Genomic DNA, 21,806 nt, shown 5'->3' with positions numbered 1-21,806 from the left:
TGGTCCTCGGCTAGTTCAAATTTCTGTTAGGTTCATTAGTAATTTAGATGTTAACTTCTTACATTGCTTTTATTTTTTTTACTATTGCCATTTTTTATATATCTATTGCTGTGTGTGTGGGCTTGGACATGTTTATTATATCAGCAAAAAAAATGTCTCCGTATGGTGTGAGGTGTGATTTGAACCTAGTCCTCCTTGTATGCTGCATTGAGCTGCGGCTAAGGCTAGGGCCTTTCCTCAGCAGCGTCACTTCTGCTCTCTCCACTGTAAATGCGCTACGTCCGGCAAAACTCCTCTCCCGGCTGCAGGGTCTCAGTGCCACTGCAAGGTCCACTCTCCATGCCTCTCCTGCTGGCACTGTCGGTCCACAGCGGCGCCTTCTCCCCTCACATCCCGTCCCTGCAACAATCCGCCGCATGTAGGTTTCCTGTCGGAGTCGCCAGTTTACTCATCACAGTGAGCAGTATTGCATGCTAAGTTGGTACATTTCCATATATTTAGTGTAATAAAATGGGTAAGGATTTAATGAGAGGTATAGGATGTAATAAGGTGGCTAGGATATTGAATTAAACTCTCCACTAAGAGCATCTTTCTGCCCTGCTTGTTTATTACAAGAATTGCAGTAGTGTTTGGTGCACCATCAACCCACCTTGCAGTTTGGTTTTGATTGATCTTCCAGCTCAATAAGGCTGGTATTAGTTTAACTTTTTTATTTAGCTTGAATATGATGGACTAAGGTTGGATAATTTAAATGTAACGTTGACAGTGTTATTTGCACAAAGTAAGCAAGGACCAGAAATGCTCAGCTAAAAGCATCTGTTCTTTCGCGCAAAGTTCATTTTCTCATTCCTTTGTGAAAGTTATATTTTTAGGGCAATTGATTCATTGTAAACAGCAGAACATGAACAAATGTTTCCAGAATTATTTATTTTTTGTCTAGATCAGAGAAGCAGCGTCCCTGTGCCAGAACATGGATTTCAGTCTGCATTATCTGAAGGCTATAATAGAATATTCTTTCCAAAGCAACTCAAACTTGCTGCTTTATAACATTACCCGCTGGCATTAGATGTCTGCTGCATACAGAACAGGCAACATCTAAGGTTTAAAAACCTAAATAAAACTATTTCTTATTTTGGACCAATTGTAATGATTAAAATAGCTCTATTTGGACCACGTATGCTACAAAGTAGCATTGAAGTCTGTGGTAATGTCTTTTAGGAGCAATTGGTGGGCTTCTGTATACAAGCGACTTTCTCTGTCCGCTTTCCTGAAGCTGTGAAATTGGAAACTGGTCTGTCGAATTTGCTTTGTGTTTGCAAAGCCACTGGATTTGAATTATGTGCTCCTTTTTGTATGGTCCTATGAGGAGATACAGAAGGACAGGCAACCAACCTAAAACCTTGCAATGTTGTTTACCCCTTTACATGAGCAGTTTTGCATATTATTTCATCATTCTCTTGTTTAGCACTGGAGCTCTAAAGAGTCCCTGCAATTTAGTTTCACGAGCAAAGCATTTGATGGGGTGCATTTTGAAGCATTGTTCCCCTGAGTTGTTTCATCTGTTGTGCACATTGAATGTTTTATTGTGTCCCTCCTTCAAGAACAGGAATACTATTAAGTCTGCGTTTTGCATTTTGCTTTTTTACCCAGGTATGAATTAAGTGAGAAGATGTTGTCGGCTTGCAATACTTTGAAAGACAATGTTAATGACCCCAAGGCTTTGGCTAGCAAAGATGTGGTAAGCTGAACCTTCCGAGATGGAACCTATTGTTTCCTAATAATGTTTGTGCCAGAAATTCTGCTCTGTTACATAGTTAAACTTAGTTCCAGCAATTTCTGATAGTTCTCCCCTATTGTAATCATATTGTGACGTTATAGTGTCTAGCTCAAACATTTACCTTAAGCACGAGAGAGATGTAAAGCATCCATTTGTGAAGGGAAACGTAGCTAAAGTCTAGCGACTACTACCTGGAAGTATTAACAGCCCTTGGAAAAATGTACAATGGCATACTTTTGAAACATGCAGTTGCTGTATTAGAAACTAAAATCCTCAATGTATACAGCAAACACCCGGCTCAGGTATAGTACAATCTTGCACGCTGTCCAGTCAAGCCATCCTAATCCTACCCTGCCACAGGCAAGCCAGATCAGGATTAAAAATACTTTATAAAGCAACCAACTAACCAACAAAAATCTCCCATTTTTCTTAAGCTAACCTAGAATTAGAAATCCCTTTGGAATGCCTGAACCGCCTGTTCAGGAGTTAGTTTATAGTAGCCCTGCTACCCATGCATAGTTTGTGTGTGTGTGCACATTGCAAGAGTGATGATTCAGTGCAATCCCAAATGTCATAATATCCACTACAATTCACTTCTGTCATCTGTGGATGTAGTCCTTTAAGTATGCATTTCTAACAGTTAAGTTAATAATAGGAAGAAGCACATACACAATTTTTCATGTTTTGGTCAAAGAAAGCTACTTTGAGAATCATGTGTGTGGCTCGAAAGATAATCTTCATGGGATTGTTCTAGCATCCTCGGCTCCCAGCTAATGTAGTTTAAGAAAACACACTCATGCTCCTCGGAAGCATGCTCATTGGAGTAACACGTAATCTCTAGCCCAATGAAGGCCCCCTTGCGCACACATGAGGTTGAATTTATTAATATGAAAGTACTTGTTAATCTGTGACTCTACAAATACACAGTCTGAAATATCCTGCAATAGTGCTCTTCCAAACATCCATTGCCACAACTGTTAATGCACTTTCCCGTTACTACGGTATGTTCCAAGCAGACCTGCAGTCGTACAGGGACCTGGCTAAGACTACTGCGCCCCTAAGCAAAACTATAACATCAATGCTTTACTGCCCTTGCACGTATGGGTCCAAATCACAAAGAAGCCCTGTTTTGGTGTACGTTCATCCAGGTAAAAGTTACTTGTAAGTGTGGTTCTGACTCCCACCTCCAAAATAATGGGTATAACTTGACACTGTCAGCAAATCCTTATAGATTGCACCTGATTGGTGAAAAGGGCTCACTTTGGCACACATTTTGTGATCTGGCATGCAATAATTGCTCAATGTCATGTAGGGGGAAACGTAAACATTTTGTGAAGGTCTTTGTTAAAATGGATTTTCAGAATCCACCGTGAGAGGCCAACCTATTCTGTTGAACAGAGACAAAAAGTAATGACTAGCCAAACTCCTATCTGGCTAGTGTGACTGAACAGCAAGGCTTCCACTCAGGAGGGTGTGAGAGTGGTGAAGGGTTCAGTTAAGCACACACAGAGCACTGTTAATAATAATAAATATAATGGGTTATGCAGAATGTACACAAATAGTTATTTGTTTAGACCTTAGACAACTCACTTTGGGGTGCTCTGCCCAGAGCGCTAGAAATTTACTTTTTAACACAGTTAGAAATATTTTCCAATGTACTGTAGTTTAGCAAAGCAAGGGAATGAAGAAATAGAACTAGTTAAATGATCAAGACATAGAAAAATAATAGGTTAAGAAGACAGAAGTTAGCAACCACAATACAAAACCTTACAACAAAGGTTCTAACCTTAAACATTCCTTGTCTGGCTAGGAAAGATCCCACTAATAGTCTTCAAGGGGGTAGAAGTCTATTTTAGGAAGGTGCAAAAGTGTTGACTTGAGCCAGTAGAGGTGTAGCTGTAAGAGTTTCAAGGTTTAGTAAAAACAAGAGGTATGTCTTTTTAAAAGACCGTCTTCCAATCCAACTACCTTAGGCAAGACCCAGGGGAGGGTACCAGGCCAGAACACCACAGTTCAGGACTAGGCAAGGGAGAGCTATAGGACTAGGACTTTACCCCCCATACAACCCAATTGAGACGGGGAGAGCAAAGCAGCTAGGGTTACTCACTCCCTGCACTTAGTCACTCGGGGACCACCATTGAAGTCCCTGAAATAATTGGGTCATCTGGATTTGTACCTTGGTTTCATTGGAGGAAGCCCGAAGGGTCGTGGGAGCAGAGGTCACTTCTTGGGTCAGCTAGTTCTGGTTCTGTGATCCGATGGACCACATTCTGGATTCTGGACACTCAGAACACATTGACTTCAAGACCATTATTCCGGTGATGACCTTAGGGTACTCCCACGACGTGATGCAGACAGCGATGGCCACTTGAACAAAAATGGCAGAAGACAGTCCTTGTGAGAAAAAATAAACTGGTCCTCCAAGACCCCCTCTTTGTGGTGGAGAGCTGTAACTTCAGAGAAATGGTTCTTTTATAAGATGAAGATCTGCAGAGTCCCCAGTCTCAGCATGGGCGAGGGGGGGTACTTTGCAGCGAAGTAGCCAAGGACATAGTCTGGCTAGCCCACCAGATTGGTACAGGACTGTTCTGAGGGCTTTGTGCTCGAAGACCCCAACCGGCACATAGAGTCGGGGTTTGCTCAGAAGCACTTTAAGACAAAATAGCAGCACCCGTCAGATGCATGGGGATATATACTTCAACAGCAATCAATAAGGACAACTCAACGGTTTGGCGAAGGGAGTCCATTTAATGACAAGTACAAAAAACGGGGAGTCTCGTGAATATCAGCGGATGCGTGATCTTCCTTCTCGCTTCACAACTCCAACGATATTCACAAAAATCATAACATTTATACTGAAAACTCGTCATTGACATTTAATGCTTAAAATTGGCATGCATTTCTATTGGTTAGGAAAAGGTAACTTTAGTATAGGTACTATATCTGTATATGGTAACGGAGTAAGGGGCTTGGGTAAACAGTCAGGTGGGGCATCTAAGCATCTACCTTCAAAATGGCTACTGTAGATGTCAATAAAAGTACGACGTCTCATTAGTTCTACTAACTATAGGATCCTAGCTTACTTGGTCCAGTATGATTGGGTTAACATCAACTCCACCCATACTTTTCCACTTTGCTTAGCAGCATGCAGAATGGTTGGCCAGGTGCTGGGTGCCCCTTAGCTGCTCCGGCCTTCCTCCAATTATTGTTACAATCAATCATCACTTTAGTTGCCATGTGTCAATTATCTCACTGTGGTTGGCATCGAAACTCCATCTTCTGTCTGGAAAAGTTCTGATATCTTCACCTGGCTTGCTGCCATGCGTAGGTGTGAAAGTCCCATTTCTGCTTGCTGATCACATGCTTCAGACACCTTGAATTTGCCTCTTCTTCACATAATTTGTGTATTTGATTTTTGTTTCACCCACCCCCTGCCTCCAGTTTCTTATCTCAATCTTTCTGAAGCAGGATATTCTGTTGTTTATTCAATTAATTGTAGCTACTGTTTGTCTATTCTACTGATACGACCTTGGTCTTCCTGGCACGGTCTGCCTCTGCTGAGTTTCGTTTCTGCCGCTTATTCTAGATTTTGCTAAATATGAAGCTCTTCTCGTGTGGCCTCTAGTAACCCTTGGATCTATTCTGCTTCTTGTGCAAAGTGGAAATATGCTTATATAATGTGCTTCGTTGAGGTAGCTAAGCATAGCAAGCTGCACGATTTTCTTAGCTTTCTTGCGCTTCCAAGCATATGTACATTCATAAACTGGTCCACTATCTTCATCATGCTTGTGGCTTAAGCTTCTGCATTTGACATCGCCCTTTCACTTTGGGCTCATGATGTCCTTTATTCATGGGGTTTCGTCTTTGTCATTCTCTGGTCGTCATTTCTTCTACATGTGAGTCAGTTTAGGTTCTTGTGATGTCACCATTCGTCTTCCATTAAGACCTTTTTAGTTTCTTCAGGGACTGTACTCGGATGATCTTCGTTTCTTTTGTTGATACAGTTTTCTTAATGGATATCTTACTGTCCATGGTTTTCTTGGTATTGGTACTTCAATAGGTGCTGTTCTTCTGATGGGTACTGGACAGAGCCCTACTGCGGCTCACTGCTGGTTTATTTGCTCATCATACGTCACATATTTCGGTGTGAATGTTCCTGGTACTTCGAAATGGGCGGTTGGAGTGCAGGCTTTATTTGGGACCTCCTCTACAGCTTCAAGCGATTGTATATCCAAGCAGAGGACAGGCTGGTTGTTTCCACCAGTCCAGGGGTTGAATCACTGATGAAGGTCTTCTTGAGATTTGCAGAGAGATGGGGCTTCGATCGGCTGCTGGTGATCATCCAGTAGCAGACACATGGCAGTGATGTGGACTGTGACCAGACAGACCCAGTCCCCAACATCCGGTCACACACACACACCGTCACTTTGCCTGCGAAAGCTGAAGCTTTCTTTGGGAAAAAGCTTACCATTTATGGAAAATCCAGCCACTACTTCTCAGCATGTCTGCACTATTAGGATTGTGAAGCCCTCCTCACCTCATCTGCGAAGAAGTCACTTCTGCTTCACCATGGCATACTTTACAGCTTTGGGTAGAATGGTTGGGTCCAGTGACGCTTTTTTTAAGAAAGGGTAGAACCCAGGCGGCCTTTAAGTAAGTTGGGACTTTGCAGGTGTGAAATGATGTATTAATTAATTTAGTAATAAATGGGGCCAAGTCTCTGGCGGCTTCTTTGATTATTTGGGCTGGGCATATATCACCATGGCATCTTGAGGGCTTGAGCGATGCGATAATCTTTTCAACCTCAGCAGTAGAGACTTGTGAGAATTTGAATTTAAGAGGGCGGTTGGGTAGGTGTACTTTGAGTTCAAGGTATGAGTCTAAATTGGTGATAAGTTTTTTGGCTGCAATTTTATTTTGGAGGGTAACAATTTTATTTGACAGAGCATTTTGTATGTCGTTATGCCATACTTTATCCTTGATGCAAGGATCTTCAGGGGCTATAGGGGATTCCATTTCCCTTAGAATCATAAAAAGTTCCTTGGTGCTGGAAGAAGCTTTATTGATCCTGTCGTCGTACGTTTCTCTTTTAGTCCGTACAATTTCAGCTTTGTATTTACTAGATATTTCAATCAAGTCGAGTTTGTTTTCTTTGGAGGGGAGATTTCTCCACCAGTTTATTTTCTCTGCACGCAGGGTTTTAGCTGGGGGGTGAACCAAGCCTTGAGGTGGGCTTTCGGTTTACTTTACCGCATTTTCAGTGGGGCAATAGCGTCTAAAGCTAGAGTCATAGTGGCATTGTACAATTCAACTAGCTCGGCTGAGTCGATGATTCTGATGAGGAGTTCAAGGTAGGTATTAGAAGGGGTAGAAGCTTACAGTAGTTTTGTATAGGCATTATAGAGGGTGGGAGAAAGGCATGATCCTTGTGGTACGCCTATTGGGACTGGTATTGGGTCAGCAGATTCCTTACCGATGGCAACTCTAGAGGTACGTTCTGCCCGGAATGATTTGACCCATAGGGTGGCTTCATGGGAGAATTGGAAGTTTTCAGTTAGCGTATTACACAATTTGTCATGGTCCATCAAATCGAAAGCGGCAGAAAGGTCTAATAGTAGTAGTATGCACAATTTGCCAGCGTTTTATGGTGTCCATTTGGATTTTAAGGTCCAGTAGTGCTGTTTCTGTGCTGTGATTGGTCCGGAAACCAGATTGTCTAGTTCCTAGTAGTTGGTTACATTCCAGATGTTTTTGTATTTGGGACTAGGCTTTTTTGTTGATTATTTGTAATAGAAAGTGCACAGTGCTTCTGGGCCGGTAATTGGTGCTGATGGTGGGGTCCAAAGACTTATTTGAGGAGTGGGGTTACCCAGGCTTCCTTGATACTGCAGGGGCAGAGTTGGTACAGAAAGATGCATTAATACATTTGGTGATGATGGGTGAAAGCGTGGGTCTGCATAGTTTTACTAAGTGAGCATTGAAAGCAGTCTCCTTTACAGTAAGATGGTTTTAAAGTGGAGATGGTGTTCAGGACCTGGTCTTGGGTAACCATTGCAAATTTGAACTGGCTATGATTTCAGAATCACTGTTTATGGCTGAAGGTGGTGTGCTCTTGTTGGCCAGTAAGTTCCCTTTGGCTATAATGTTGTCTTGAAGTGTGAATATTTTGGAGGCTAGTGTGTTCTATATAGTGGTGCGCCATACTTTTCTGGAGATGGATGGGGTTGTGGGTGAGATGGGGTCTTCCAATTCCCTAAGTATTGTAAATAGCTCTTTGGAATTAGAGGAGGCATTGTTGATACAGGAATTGAAGGATACATGCGTGATACTTGGAAAATAGAAGATTAACGTTAGCATGAAGAACAAATCTATTTTCTTTGCCCTTTTTTGTATCCATTTTGTTCACACGAGAATCATGACTGCCATAAAGGTTTCATTGATGGAGTTCTCTGTTGAGGGTTCCAAGACTCTTATCCATTATTTGGATTCACAACCCAAACCAGACAGTTCTACTTTAATGAAGACCTTGTATTTCACCTAGAAGTTATTTGACTTGCAGTGTGAGACATAACAGTATACATACACTTGCTCTGAGAAAATATATTTGCTTCTATTAGTAGGACGAGTAGTGTTGGTGTTAATAACAGCATTATTGTTTTATTTGTCGTTTTTGATGTCTTTTTAAACAGAATTTGCTATTTTTGCATGGGAGTTATGTTGTCAGTTGGTTCTCAGCATGTTGGCTATAAGAGATGGTCTCTGATCCGCTTTGCAGAGCTAATGGTCCAGTGGGTCAAATAAATCAGAGGATAACGTTTCTAGTCATTGTTTTTCAGAAAGCGTTCAATGCTGGCTCAATTACATCTTAGCACAGACAGATTTTGAATTTGGGGAAATTTGTTTGTATTTGTAACTGGAGAACTTTGGCTAAAAATGTCTGATTTGATGTTGGCAGAGGCTGTGTTTGAACGCCATCCAAAACGAATGGTTCAGAGTTTCGAGTCAGAAGTCTGCTGTTCCTGCAATGGTGGGAGACTACATAGCCACATTCAAGGAGATTTCATTGGGCATCCTCAGGCACATCATAAACATGTCCGATGGCAACGGAAACACCGCTCTCCATTACAGTGTCTCCCACTCCAACTTTGAAATTGTGAAGCTCCTTCTAGATGCAGGTAGGTCTTCACTTTCTAGATACATCTTTAATGTACTGTGAACGCTGCCCGGTGTAACTGATGATCGAACTTTAAATGGGGAATTGCAAGCAAAATACTAGACCAATTTGAATGAGATGTGCTATTGTGGCAAATAAGATAGCCCTTTACAACTTCTTTTGTATGCATTGCTTTCTTCTACTACTGCACCATTGGATGTATGTACGAAAGGTTCTCCAACATTGGGTCTTTCATAGATCACGTGTGCTGATGAATGTTTCCCGTCGCCAGGCTGGTAATATTCAGTAAAGTTAAGCAGTTTCAAAGAAATACAAGAATCTGCATTCACTTGCGCTTAGTGTTGTTTTGGGTGATTTACTGTTCAGCCAATTGTCAGTGCCTCCCTTATCTCCACCCCTGGAAGCCATCTTCAGATTATTTGCGCCCATACCACAAAGGGTCCTGTGGTCAACAAGTGCATTGAACAAGACCCAAACCTCAGAATCTCATTCAATGTTTGCCTCCCATCACTCGTATCTTAGCTTTTGGTTCCCACGGGTCACCCAACAGTGCAAGGAAGCAAAACGCAGCAAAGGAACCAGCTCATGAAATAAAGTCCAAGGTATCCCATCTACATCCCACTGCTATCCAGTGACCCACCCTTTTAGCGCTTGCATTTGCTTGTAGTATAGGGTGCCTGGTAAGTGTATGGTCCTGGCTTAGTTCAGGGTAACCTTTAAAATGATATTCCAGCACGTCCATGCAACTACACCAGCATGCAGGCAATGCTCCACCATGATAGTGTGGTGAAGTTAGAAACCGTGCGTTATCCGGTACTTGGAAGAGCTCCTGCCTAAGGCTATGAAAGTATTCAGTTGGCATTTTTAAATAGATGGTGCTCACAGTGCTTGAAAGGAAACATGACAATTCTGGCAGCGCTTGATAGAGCATATGTTTTTACCCCAGATGATGTATTTCAGCATCTATTTTAATGATTGTTAACGGGCAGGTGATTTAGAGAAGACACAAGTAAGCGGTTACATTTATTTTAATCTCACATTTTGAATATTGTGGTCCGTTTTGTAAACCCAAGATTCCCCATGTACTGTTTGTGGTACTCGTTCTGCTTTGACTTGTTGATATAACTTTTCATACAGTATTCCTAGGAAAACTAACATATTTTCTGTAAACGAGCATAAAACGTTATGTACTCCAGTGTTGAAATAAATGGTATTCAAGCAACCAGATAAAAGTGACATTTTCCATTGAAACGTTTTTCCCTTTCACGTACCCAGCCCACACACACTCCAATTTGCTCACATTTCCATTGAAAGTCTTTCATTATATGGCCAATACTTGCATAATTTAATGGGTTATACTAATGTGAGAGTACATTCAGTCCAGTGGCACAATTGCTGCTTTCTAAATGACTGGCACTGAAAAGAAAAAATCCGTGTTTCCGTTTTCAGATGTTTGCAATGTCAATCACCAGAACAAGGCCGGCTACACTCCCATCATGCTGGCTGCCCTGGCGGCGGTGGAGGCTGAGAAAGACATGAAGATTGTGGAAGAGCTCTTCAGTTACGGTGACGTGAATGCCAAGGCCAGCCAGGTCAGTCTTGCCCCTTCTAGATGGGACACAGCCTTGTTTGTGGTTTTGTCAGGCTCTCGCTCAGCACAGCCATTACAAATATTGAGGCAGCTCATTATTTGCGTGTCCGTTTATACATAATCTGTGTTTTAGTGGGCGTACGTTCTAAAAAATCTTTGCATTGTGTACAATTCTGTATTTTCAAAATGTTCCATTCTGTGCTTTAATGTATGCAATGCATGATATATGCTCAATACTTATCAACTCTGTGGTGGTACTGGTGCCTTACATTCTAACCAATAAAAAATGTGACCCTCGGGGAACCTTTCTATATGTATAAACCTATTAAAAATGAACCGTGTTTAAAATACATTAAGAAATCAAAAAGAAACAAATGCCTTGAAATTCAAATGTTAAAGATAACCTTTCTTTGCTTATATTGAGATGTTTCAGTGGTGGGGGTGTGTGCCTATTGCTGCAACCTGTGCTGCAAACGTACCTCAGAGGTTACACTAATGGACATGAGTTTCTCTAAAACCTTAAACATATGCCGTGTACACAAGAGCTCATTTCAACAGGCTGTACATTAAACATATCAACAGTGCACTGAACAAAAGCACAACCTGTGATAGTGCTTCTCACTGGCAATGCGTGTGATATAAACCATAAAGGCAAGGAAATTGACTAGGGATTGCATTGTGCCATTACACTGAGAGTTTCAAGACATGTTTTTAGTGCGGCCTTAGTACGTGTGTAAATTGAGGGATGGTACAGCCAAATTTCAATGTTGCATCTCCACAGCGCTACACCCCTTGCCCTAACAGAACAGGGACTTAAGTGTTACCTCAACATTGGTGGAATGGGTGTCCATCATTTCAGGGAGGAATGTATGCCAAGGACCAACAAAATATGTGGCACACGAAGCAACTCTTCACACGTGCTTTATTCAAAAATAGCAAGGGGACATAGGTTCTTCGGATTATCTACAATAAAATAGAAATTCCTCTGACAACGCTCAACACTAAAATGGTATGGCTGTGTCAAAGGGTCTTTAGTGAAATAAATCTGTGTTTTCTCTGTAGACTGACGTGATGTCTCTCCCTTTAGGAGGTATGCTTCCCAAAGACACTTCAGTTTGCTGTCCTAGGTAAGGATGAAGGGAGGGGATTCTTGGGAAATGCCTAATGGACTTGATGGTTCTGAATATACTACTAAACAAGTGACTGCCGTCTCAGATTGCTGGAATTAAATAGGTGCTAGGGTTGGTCAAACAACAAAGCATCAGGAGCCTTCCTCTAATAGCGATGCTGGTCTCCACCAGGTTTTCTATCCTCTCTAGAGAGTGATACGGTTTCCCCCATTTGATCTAATCTCAACACAGTCTCAGGGGAAAAAACAGAGTTCTTGTCTTAATTTTCAGTCTCCTGGATTTCACGCCTCGCCACTTATTTGCTATGGCTCGTCACACGGAGAGCGTGTGTAGCTGCCTACTTGCTGCACTTCCTCTTCACATGGATAAAGTGCCTAGTTTGCTCATTGTAATCCAGCAAGGAGGATGGTGACTGGTCCATCGTTATAGTGCCGTAGTTCACTCATAAGGCATATATAGTGGCCTTCCCACTAATGAGAGAAACTGTTGCATTTTCATTTTTAATGGATATGGCATCTTTCTCACAGGCAAGAAGTTGTATTGCACTCAGGTAGCTACATTTGCCCAGCCCCGGGCCTAGGACATCCGATAAGGGTCTGCCTTCTCTGGGGCATTCCAGTTGACTCTGGGGCATCCAAAATCTTTCCTCTCTTGGACATCAGTTAATGAATCAAGCTCTCCATTAAGGCCCCTTATGTCTGTGCCTCTCGATTCATCTGCTGCTGGCTTCTGTGGAACTGCTACTCCTTCTCCATCTTCTACAGGTATCGGGTAATATTCTCCCCACCAATAATATCCCTATATATATATGGTAGTGGGGTAAGGCCATAGCCGATATTATTGGTGGGGATAATTTATGGGGTAAATAGGACTGGGGTTGCGGGGGTGTCCCCCACTCAAAAATATGGGGTTTGCGGGGGTGTCCCCCACAGGTCCCATGGCTTAATATCTCTGCAAAAATATGCCGATATTTTTTTATGGCGATATTTCTGCAGGGATATTAACACATGGAACTCTTAGTTTACATAGGTCCTATCTTTATTAACTCCTTCAGGGGTGAAAAATAAGATTTGAGGAGCAGAAGCTAAAAGCAGCCCTTGATATTGGGCATCACCCGGTAGGCAGGAGCTACCTCAGTGGAACCAGGAGGTAGAACACAGCGTGCAGCAGATCTAACTTGTGCATGCAATGAAAGCACCACATTTTATGTGCATGATGTATGCTCCAGTCTGCTTTAAACCTCCCTTCAATGCGTCCTATGTTTCTCTTCATTCGTATTACCAAACATACAGAGCTAACATCACATATGTTAATGTTAAAGGCTATTAATACCGCACACTGTCCCCACCAGAGTGGTCCCCTGGCGCTCTAGCTGCTCCAACAGGCAAGAGGGTAGGGTAAGTTAGTAGGACAGAGAAAGAGCAAGAGAGCTGTGATGTGGTGGTGGCAGCTTCAGTTCGGTTTATACCGTTCGCTGAGCTTAAGTGCATTTATTTTGGGTTGGTACCCTTCATGTGCTGTTGTGCGAGGCTAAGTGTGGTTTGGCATGGGAGTCAAAAGTATCTCCTGTTAACTGATGGTTTCACACTAACCAGGCCCTCCGAAGCTAGAAGCAGGAGCTAAATAGCTCTCGGTTCCCGCCAATTTCGAACTCTACTTTTGATTCACGTTCTTTACTTTTTACTAATTCGTTCTTCTAGTTTACTTTTTGTATGGGGCCTTCACATTGGCTCATTTGATTAATTACTTCCTGTGCCCTTCCCGCTGCAGGTCGAACTTCCCAAGGTTTTTAGAAGCATGGCAGCCATCTTGGCGTTAGGTGGAAGTTCCACCTCTGTGCCAGCTCCACCTTGCTCTGCTGCGTATGGTTGCCTCTACATCCTTTAGCAGGCCCGCTTCTGAGATTTCCCACAGGACCCTTTGTTGCTGGTTGTGTTGTGATGCACTTAACGCAGGTTGTGGAACCTGGAATGCGGGGAAGGGAATGTTCACTTATCCTGTACTAACGGTTCTGAAGAGTTCAGTTGGCGATTTTATATTGCTGTGAGGAGGCATTGCCTGGGGGTTGTTACTAGAGTTCTTCATAAATGCAACTCGTAAAGCACAATTGTCTTCCCGTGTGCTCTACTTCTTTGGCAACAAGGCTCTCAATTATTAAAGTTCTGGCCTGCAGGTGGGGGCCTGTAACCACACCATGCAGCTCATTTAATATTTCCATTATTCAGTACATTATTTGTTGGACTACACTAGCGGCTGTTAGTAAACCAAAAGGCCCCCACAAACATTGACTAGACCGATAGGAGTAATAAGTGTTGTAATATCCATGGACTCATTGTGCAGTTTTATCTGGTGGCATACAGGCATAAAGGCCGAGTAAAAGCAAGTCAGGTGAACCAATGCTGCTAAGCAACTTTGATCTTTTGGGTAGTGGGAATCTTTTGTAATGCAGTTTATTTAGTTCACTTGGTGCGATACAGTGTAATGTTTCTGTTCTATGTCTGCGCAACCCCTAATGGTCTTACCCATTCTTATACATCAGCTTGTTCTAGACTTTCTTCTTGCATTTTCTCCAATTCTTTGACATCATTGCCGAAGGCTAATGGGATTGATGCGCTGGGCATCGGCATCAGCCTTGATGATAAAACCCATTTAAGCACCCGATTTCTTCTCAAAATAGGTTCATACACATTTGTTCAGAGCCACATTGTCATCTATCAAATAAACTTCTTCACTGATTACCATGACCTTTTCAGCATTTGTATCCAATTCTGTACCTACCTTTGCTTGGTCGTCCCAGCCAAGACGATTCCCTCATTTGTGTGACTTCTACACCAGTGTGTGCCCGCCTTTGATTTCTACAACTGAATTAAACTCACCCAAAATCTCAGTTTCTCACCATAAGTGTGAGTATTGACTTCTGATTCTCGCAGTGTGTCCTTTAAGCTCATTCAACCAGTCGGTTCTGGGTTTCTGTTTGAGTGTTTAATCGTGTTTCTATACCATGGATGGGCATTTATGCGTAAGGTGTGTCTTGGTTGTTTTGTTGCATGCTTCACCACAGCCTTCACTCACCATTATTACTGGTTCTGACTGCTTGTCCTTTTCATTTGTGCCATGGCTTCTGAATTTTTTGTGGCATCTAGCGGAGTGCCCTTTTGTACCACACTCTTAAGCCATAGCAGTCTTTGTCATTCCTTAGGTGATGTGTGCTAGCACATCTGAGGTATTGCTTGTGCTTTTTGCCAGTGAACGCATTCAATCCGTTAGCATTTCTACCTGGTTCAAATGCTCTCCTGGTACAAATGCTCTCCCGATTTTGGTTATGTTTTCCTTCCTCTTTGGCGCCTTCACACTGGTCAAGCTTCACTATTTGTTTTTTTCTTTTTCTTTTAGCTCTAGTTCCTTTAGGCAAACCACAGTATGTTCAAATTCCATGAAAATGTTCGTTTGTTGGTTCACCGCGAGGTCACTCTTGACCCAGAGAGTCTCCCTGATTCTCTGTATTCATGTTGTGCAACAAAATAGCAATTGGCCTCCAAACCTCTCCATGCAACAACGTTGTCCTTGACGGTTTCCCCTTTGTTCTGTTTCTGGTGCCAATCCTTTACCTTTCCATGATGGGATTAACCTTCATTCTTTACGGTTTATCTACTTTGCTGATTCTTCTAACTTAAGGGTTTCCATTGTCCCCAATCGCCAGGTCATTGGGAGGCCGGTCAAAGATTCTCTGCCATTCTGTGCCTAGACAGTGGGTACAGTAGAGCATCATGCATTCTGAGCTGTAAATGTGGCCCTACACGGCATCAACATATTTGATGAAAACCTTTTCCTGCTCTTTCCAGCTCACAGATGTCTCTTGTGGGTAGAGGTGAAACAAATGAGGACCAAGGATATTTTGAAAATGTCCAGTTTGTTGGGTTGTCTGAAGGGTTCAAGCAGGTGAACAATGTGATTTAACTTTTGTTCAGCTGTGTTCTGCTCCATAATACTGTATGTACTCTGGGGCTCACTGTGTCTGAGCCCCAAATACGTTAATAAACACAGCACAGTGGAGCTGTGTCTCCTAGGGAACCGAAAACACAGTAGCCATGGACACAGGGTCCTAAGTGCTATGACTTCAATATTTTCCCACTGCCACCCAAAACTAGAGGTAGGCTTTGGTACCGGGCCGCTACCAGGTACGCTGAGTAAGCGATTTAAGGGTTACCTTTCCAATGAAGTTGTCTTACAAGGCTGGCATCCACACCTGCCACTGGCGGAAGTTTAAAAAAAAAACACAATGTATGGATGAATTTATTTAATTTGATTTTGTAATGTTTATAGCTTTACATGTCTTCTGCCCTCTGATCTGGTGCTATATTTATTTATTTTGAAAATGCCTACTAGTAATCTCTAGTGGCTTGTCCAATATTGTTTTAAGTTCTACTTTGAATGAAAAACTAAAGTAGTATACATTCATTCATCTTTTATTCAATAAAGTGCATACTGAAAAACTCAGTTGTAATTGGCTATTTATAACGCGCTTAATACCCAGAGGTTTCTAAGCGCAGACCTGTGTTGCTCTGCATTGTCTTCCAAGGCGAGGGCGTTGCACCTGAGCTAACCTCCTGAGAACAAATGTTTCCATTAACTTCCAAAAGAACAAACGGTTCACTGCTAGCAAAAATAATCAATACAAACATACAATCCATACTGTGTTTACAATACACACAATGTTTTTTTTTTTTTTAAATGGATGCTGAGTCTCTGTCTTGTTCCTCAATTAACGATGCATTAGAATCTCTGTAACATTCCTGGTTTTTGGTAATCATGTTGTGTACCCCGGCATGCACATGCCTGGTGCTACTGATTTAAGTGCAATCCAGTGCTCCGTTCCTTAGAAGCTAATATGTTCATACTGCAGCAAATTTTGGACTTGCAGCAGAATTGTCAAAGATCTAATTAAGTGCCAAGTGCCTGTATTAAAGTGCAAAGTGCCATTTGGCGGATGTTTGGGCATGGTTGGCGTGGCCACCCAGCACTTTGAGTGGCCTACTTAGTCTCTGCCACTGGTCTGTACAATTGTGACTGTTTTGGAGCAGCCCCAAGTCTCGTCACCAGTTCTGTTGGGTCAGGAAGAACGGAGTCACACTTTGAAGGGGAAAAATAGAATGTATTCAGGTCAAAGAAACCCAGCCTCAGTTCCGGGCCGGCACTTTCTTTCAATGTCTCTCTTAACCATAACTATAACCTTAAACTAGTATTCATATCTTGCACCCAAGACTTGGAATGTGCATCTCTGTGTAAGTCCGCCATCTGGTTGATAAACTGAAGGAGGGATAGGAAGTGGATTGTCTAGTGCATGGGTTTTCAAGCGTGAGCTACCACATCATGAGAAGCCTCTGTACCATGTTTGCTTGGGGGCTCTTTTCAATGAACCAGACTTAAGGCACAACATACCTTGGGCTCACATCAAACCGAAGGGCGCGATCCATGCGAAGTTGCTGAAGGGCCCTCTGACTTGACATACCATATACCAAGGTACGCAAGCTGGATGGGACTGAAGCCAAACCTTGAACTAAAAGCCAGGCTTGGGCCCTAACAGCACTTCAGTATAGATATCGGTCTCCGTTCTTACCAACATCTCAGGGATAGCCCTGTTGCAAACTAGGTGCACCCTTTTCCAGCGATTGTCTGGAAAGAATAGACCTCAGCCATGATCCGTGTTTGAAAGCCAGTGAAAACACTAGTCTACCCACCCTAGACCTCTTCTGCTTCTTCTGTGATATGGAAACTCGTCCGGCCTACCACCCCCAATATTTATGCGTACCTGTGGCGTCTATAATTCTCTGCATGAGCTGATAATTCATTGCAAAGGGTGCAGTGGACCCAGGCACTTGAAGGTACAACCTGTGCGGGTCAGCTTTCAAGAGGTGGGACGGACAGTTGGTGTGTTGCAACGGTTTGAGGCATCAACTAAGGGCTCAAAAGCCGGCAGTGCAAACCAATTTGGGGGAAAAGGTAATGAATCCTGTAGACGGTTAAGTGCACAGAGTGAGCCACTGAAGAAGGGGGTGATAGGCGCGCTACAGGGTGCAGAGCCTAGGAACAGGTGAATCCACAAACTTGCACTTTGGCTCTTCTTAAAAATATCTTTCTGGCTGCTGCCGACACATTTTTCCTCCTCCACACCATGGTTCAGGCAGCCAAGGAGTTAGAAAGAAGGGGTCACAAAAGCCGCACATTGCACACTAGTTTGATATATTGTGCAGGAGATGAACAAGTTACTTACCAACTGTAACGTACTTTCGACTGGATGTTCCTCCCATGTGTTCCTCATCTTGTGATAATTAGTTTTGCCAGCTGTGTTGCTCTGGAAAAAGAAATTCGGCAGAGGGCGCTGTGCTCGAGGTCATGGCGTCAAACGTCCCTCGACGGGCTCCGTACCGTGTCGACGTCACCGATGGTATAAATGGCTCGAGCCGTGCCCGTTGGCTTCAGTTCTGTTTTTTTGAGGAAATACTCGTGGAACATCTTTGCGTATGCTGTGACTGATAGGCCCATCGTGAGAGGAAATTGTAAGAGAATGTAAACTATACTGCGGGGTAGGCTGGGAGGGTCGATGAGGAATACGTGGGAGGAACATCCAGTCGAAAGAACGTTACAGTTGGTAAGTAACTTGTTCTTCGAATGGATTGTGTCCTCCCACGTATTCCTCATCTTGTGATAGATTCCCATAGCAGTGACCAATTTGGAGGTGGGAGTGCTAGTTTTTGTTTTCATGCAGAGTGAAGTACTACTCTGGCAAAAAGTCCCTCGTTTGAGGATGAGGCATCTAAGCAGTAATGTTTGATGAAGGTATGCATTGATGCCCATGTTGCAGCTAAGCAAATATCTTTTGCAGGGACTCCCCTCTTCAAAGCCGCAGAAGTAGTCATTCCCCTTGTGGAGTGAGCACGTAACCCATCCGCTGGGTCTTTTCCTGCTAATCTGTAGCATTCCAATATAGCCAGAATAATCCAGCGAGATATGGTTTGTTTTGTCACCACTAACCCCAATTTACGACCTGTGTATCCCAAAAGAAGTTGGTCGTCTTGACGTAATTTTGACATTCTTGCAATGTAAAAACTGAGAGCCCTCTTGGGGTCCAGCCTATGTAACCTCTCCTCTTCTTTTCCCAAATGAGGAGGAGGATAGAATGTTGGTAAAACAATTTTCTGCGACAAATGAAAGTTGGAAACTACTTTCAGTAAGAAAGATGGTTTTACTTTCAGAATCACTTTCTTTATAAAAAGTGGTGAATGGAGGTTTACATGAGAGCCTGTAGTTTACTAACCCTGCGGGTTGAAGTTAATGCCACAAGAAGGAAAGTTTTTAGCGTTAAAAGCCTCAATGGACATGAGTGCAGAGGCTCAAATGGTAAACATGTTAGGAATTTAAGAACTAAATTCAAATTCCAGGTTGGAACATGAAATGGTATTGGTGGATATACATTTGTAAGTCCTTTTAAGAACTGTATTATTAATAGTATTTTAAAGTAAGAGACCTCTTCCGAGGAGCGCTTAAAAATGGACAGCGCAGCAAGGTATCCTTTGATTGTTCCGATCTGGAGCCCCAGATTGGCTAGATGTAACAGGAAAGAAAGCACCATTGGTGTGCCACATTGAAAAGGGTCCACATCTCTATCCTTGCACCAGTTACTGAATTTATTCCAACGACACCGGTACAAAGATTTTGTTGCTGGCCTCCTGGCCGAAGGCAAAATCTCCATTACGTCATCCGGAAGATCCCAATCCTTGTATCTCAATCTCTCAGAAACCATGCATGAAGGTTGTGTGTGTTGACCTCTGGATGGAGAACACGACCTTCCTTGTGCGAGAGAAGATACTCTCTTTGTGGAAGACATATTGGAGGGCAGATGGACATGTCCAGAAGGTCCAGGTACCACGTCCTCCTGGCCCAATCCGGGGCAATTAGTATCATGGTTTTCCTGAACTTTTTCAACCTCCTGATTACTTGAATCACGGGGACTGGAGGAAACGCGTACAGCAGGGGAAAATCCCAATCGACTACGAATGCGTCTCCTAGAGCTCCTCTCAGATGAAATTCCCTTGAGCAATACTGATCGCAATTCCGGTTTACCGAGGTTGCGAACAGATCCACTTAAGGGGTTCCCCAAAGGGCGAAGATCTCTAGAAGGACTTCCTGAGCTAACTCCCACTTGTGGGAGACTGTGCTCTGCCTGCTCAGAGCGTCTGCCGCTGTGTTCTTCTCTCCGGCTAAGTGAACTGCCGATAGAGAGATTCCTTCTTATATTGCCCAGAACCAGAGCTGCATAGCCTCTCTGCACACAGGTAGAGATCCTACGCCTCCTCTTTTGTTGAGGTAGTACATGGCCACTGTGTTGTCTGTCATTATCAGGACATTCTTTCTCTGTACGGAGGGCAGGAAGGCCTTCAGAGCTAGTCTGATTGCCCTCTGCTCCAAAAGGTTGATGTTTAGTCTGGACTCCGATGGAGACCAACGTCCGCTGATTGTCAGATCGTTGGTATGTGCTCCCCACCCCGTGAGTGAGGCGTCCGTCACTACTGTTATCTCCGGCCATGGTTTCCAAAAAGATACTGCCTTGAGGATGTTGCCGTTGCAAGCCCACCATGATAGATCCTGAGCAACTGCACTTGGGACTTGCAGAAAATCTGATATATTCCCCGAGAATTGGGACCACTAAGTTCTGAGGGCCCATTGGAGGGATCACATTCTCAATCTGGTCTCTGGCACCAGAAAAATGCAGGATGCCATGAGGCCGAGCAACCTCGGGAAATCGAAGGCCGGTAGATGCTGGGCTTTTTGGAATTTTGTTACCATCTGCTGGATGTGGAGAGCTCTCATCTCAGGCGGCAAAGCTTTCCCTGAGTTAGTGTCCAAGACTGCTCCGATAAATTGGAGTTGTTGGGATGGTACCATGTGGGACTTCTTGAAATTGAGGGAGAAGCCCAGGTTGTGGAGGAAGTGGCAGATGATTGACGGGTGTTCCTGAGCTTGTTCTGGAGAACGTGCTCTGATTAGCCAGTCGTCCAGGTAGGGGTATACGTGAATTCCCCCCTCTCCTGAGACTCGCTGCCACTACCACCATCAGTTTGGTGAAAACCCTCGGTCGGAGGTCAGCCCGAATGGCAGAACTCGAAACTGATAGTGAGAACCACCAACTGCAAACCTCAGGTATTTTCTGTGCTTGGGATGGATTGGCCCATGAAAATAAGCAACCTGAAGGTCCAATGATACCAACTAGTCTTGGAGTTGGAGAGCCTGAAGCATCTGAGAAAGGGTTACCATCTTGAACTTGTCCTTCCTGAGGAATTTGTTTAATTTTCTCAAGTCCAAGATGGGTCTCAATCCTCCGTCCTTTTTGGGGATGAGAAAATAGGGGGAGTTACCAGCCTTTGTTCCTCTCCACTACAGGTGCCTGTTCTATTGCACCTTTCTCTAGCAGGGTTATAATTTCCTGCCAAAGGAACGGATGTGGAATTTTGGTAGAGCTGGCTCCTGGTGGATGATCTTGAGGTCTTTTTATGAAGGGTAGGCAGTAACCTTGAGCTACTGTCTCCAGTGCCCATGCATCTGAAGTAATGCCCCGCCATTCTTTCAGATGCTGAGAGATTCTGCCTCCCACAGGTGTTTTGTATGATAAGACCTCAGAGAGATTTGGAGGCGGCTGCAGGAGCGGCTGAGCGCATAGATGCCGTTCCTGAAGATGGCTTTGTAGTCTTTGCTCGTCCACCACGAGTGACATTTCTTCTGCCCCTTTGAAAAGCCTGTCCTCTTCCAACAGAGGAGTAGTATTGAAAAGGACGACGCCTCCAGGAAGATGATCCCGAATAGGGTTTCTGAGGCTATCGCATGGAGGCACTAAGGGGCTTTGCTGCCGCTTTAGAGGTCTGTAGTTTTTCGAGGCTCTCATCAGCCTTACTACCAAACAGCCTCGAGCCATCAAAGGGCATGTTGAGAAGTCTGGTCTGTACATCTGGTGCAAACCCCGACTTTCTCAACCACGCACTGTGCTTGATGCCATGGACCTGCTAATACTATCCGCAGTATCCAGTCCAGACTGGAGGCATTCCCTCATTGCCTCCTTACCGTCATTGACTATATTCAGGA

At 43.5% G+C, this 21,806-nt stretch overlaps 1 protein-coding gene across 7 annotated transcripts in view; it reads left to right on the top strand.

Moving 5' to 3' along the window:
• KANK1 (KN motif and ankyrin repeat domains 1) overlaps window positions 1–21,806 on the top strand; it is a 1,603,545-nt gene that overhangs the window by 1,516,534 nt on the left and 65,205 nt on the right. For all 7 annotated transcript variants that reach the window (XM_069625753.1, XM_069625752.1, XM_069625751.1 and 4 more), the window contains 3 exons: window positions 1,651–1,738; window positions 8,733–8,952; window positions 10,401–10,543. In XM_069625753.1, the coding sequence (XP_069481854.1) occupies window positions 1,651–1,738; window positions 8,733–8,952; window positions 10,401–10,543 (451 nt within the window). The remainder of the gene's footprint in view (window positions 1–1,650; window positions 1,739–8,732; window positions 8,953–10,400; window positions 10,544–21,806) is intronic.

The sequence above is a fragment of the Ambystoma mexicanum genome, chromosome 6p (genome assembly GCF_040938575.1).
Source record: "Ambystoma mexicanum isolate Mex_15411 chromosome 6p, UKY_AmexF1_1, whole genome shotgun sequence".
Taxonomy (NCBI): domain Eukaryota; kingdom Metazoa; phylum Chordata; class Amphibia; order Caudata; family Ambystomatidae; genus Ambystoma; species Ambystoma mexicanum.
This window is presented reverse-complemented; position numbering and strand designations above follow the sequence as displayed.